The 1,936-nt window shown below is 44.7% G+C and overlaps 1 protein-coding gene across 1 annotated transcript; it reads right to left on the bottom strand.

Annotated features, from left to right (window-relative positions):
• Positions 1–1,449: 1,449 nt before the first annotated feature.
• On the bottom strand, positions 1,450–1,785 carry LOC124890235 (craniofacial development protein 2-like). Its single transcript, XM_047402035.1, has one exon. The coding sequence runs from the start codon at positions 1,783–1,785 to the stop codon at positions 1,450–1,452; it is 336 nt and encodes a 111-aa protein (XP_047257991.1).
• Positions 1,786–1,936: the final 151 nt, after the last annotated feature.

Raw genomic sequence — 1,936 nt, 5'->3', positions numbered from 1 at the left:
TCCATCACTAAAGCAAACAGGAATGGACTAAGAGTCGATCCCTGATGTAACCCTGTCTCGATCAGAAAATGGTCCGAGTCTCCTCCCGCCGTCCTCACCCTGGTCTTCACTCCACCGTACATGGCCTTAATAACTCTGGTGTGCTCCACCGGGACCTCTCTCACCTCTAAACACCTCCAAAGAACCTCCCTCGAGACTTTATCATACGCTTTTTCTAGGTCGATGAACACCAAGTGTAAGTCCCTCTTCCTTTATCTATACTGCTCCACCAATATCCTCACCAAATGGATTGCCTCTGTCGTTGAACGACCAGGCATAAATCCAAACTGGTTCTCTGAAACAGGCACAACCCTCTTCAATCTCTGCTCAACCACTCTCTCCCAAATCTTCATAGTGTGACTCAACAGCTCAATACCCCTATAGTTGTTGCAACTCTGAATGTCACCTTTGTTTTTGTAAAGCGAAATCATCGTACTCTATCTACAAGCCTCAGGCATTCTCGCAGTCTTGAAAATACTGTTAAACAAATTCGTCAACCACCTAAGCCCTGACCCTCCCGCATACTTCCAAAAATCCATCAGAATCTCGTCCGGCCCCGTCGCCCTACCTCTCTGCATCTTACAAATTGCCTCTTTGACCTTCTCTACCTTAAAACGCCTGCAGTAGCTGAAATCACGGCTTTTCTCCGAATGCTCCAGCTCTCCTAGCTCAATGCCTCTATTTCCTTCCTCATTCAAAAGTTTATGAAAGTAGTCCTGCCATCTTTTCTTAATGTGAGCATTCTCCACCAGAACAGTACTATCCTCCCCCTTAATGCACTTCACTTGATCTAGGTCACGGCCCTTCCGCTCTCATACTTTTGTAAGCCTATAAACCTCTTATCCCCTCCTTTCTCCTCTAACCCAGCATACAAACGCTCAAACGCTGCATACTTGGCAGCCGTAACTTCCAACTTAGCCTCCTTCCTAGCTACCTTGTACCCCTCTTTATTCACCCGTTTCTCTTCTTCATCTTTACTCTCAATCAACTTAACATACGCCCCCTTCTTGATCTCCACTTTCTTCTTCACTTCTTCATTCCACCACCAGTCCCCCTTATGACGACCTGACCGGCCCCTCGAAAAACCCAACACACCTTTAGTAGTCTCTGTGATGCAGCTGGCCGCCCCATCCCACATAGCATCCACGTCCCCTCTACACTCTCACGCTTCCATACCCGCACCTTTCCCCCTATCTTTAGTGCACTTTCTGGCGTCAAGTTACCCCACTTAGTTCTAGATCAACCTTTCCCGACCCATTTCTTCTTCATCTTCTTGATAGACAAGTCCATCACTAACAGAATATGCTGGGTTGAGAGGTGCTCGTTCGGAATGACCTTACAGTCCTTACATAGCACCCTATACCCCTTCCTAAGCAGCAGAAAGTCAATCTGAGTCTTGGCTTTCGCGCTCTAAAAGGTAATTAGGTGATCCTCCTTCTTCGTGAAACTCAAGTTCACAACCACCAGCTCAAAGGCTCTCGTAAAATCCAATAGGGCCGCTCCCTTGCCATTTCTAACACCAAAGCCAAAACCACCATACACATTGTCATAACCTCCGGGTAGGATCCCAATGTGCCCATTGAAGTCCCCTGCTATGACGATTTTCTCCGCGCTAGGCACGCTTCTCACTACCTCGTCCAAATCTTCCCAAAATCTCGCCTTCACCTCCTCTTTCAAGTCCATCTGCAGCGCATAAACACTACTAACATGCAATGTAAAACCCCCAAAGACTAACTTAATCTTCATCGGCCTATCACTGATCCTCCTAAATTAAAATTATTAATTTTATAATATTAAATATATCACGTAAAAAATTAAAATTAAAATATTATAAAAAAAATCATTTCTTTTTTAACTGATTAAATATTTAAGCATGTAATTCTTTTTTAAATAAACG

This window comes from Capsicum annuum, unplaced genomic scaffold (genome assembly GCF_002878395.1).
Source record: "Capsicum annuum cultivar UCD-10X-F1 unplaced genomic scaffold, UCD10Xv1.1 ctg14746, whole genome shotgun sequence".
NCBI classification, from domain to species: domain Eukaryota; kingdom Viridiplantae; phylum Streptophyta; class Magnoliopsida; order Solanales; family Solanaceae; genus Capsicum; species Capsicum annuum.
This window is presented reverse-complemented; position numbering and strand designations above follow the sequence as displayed.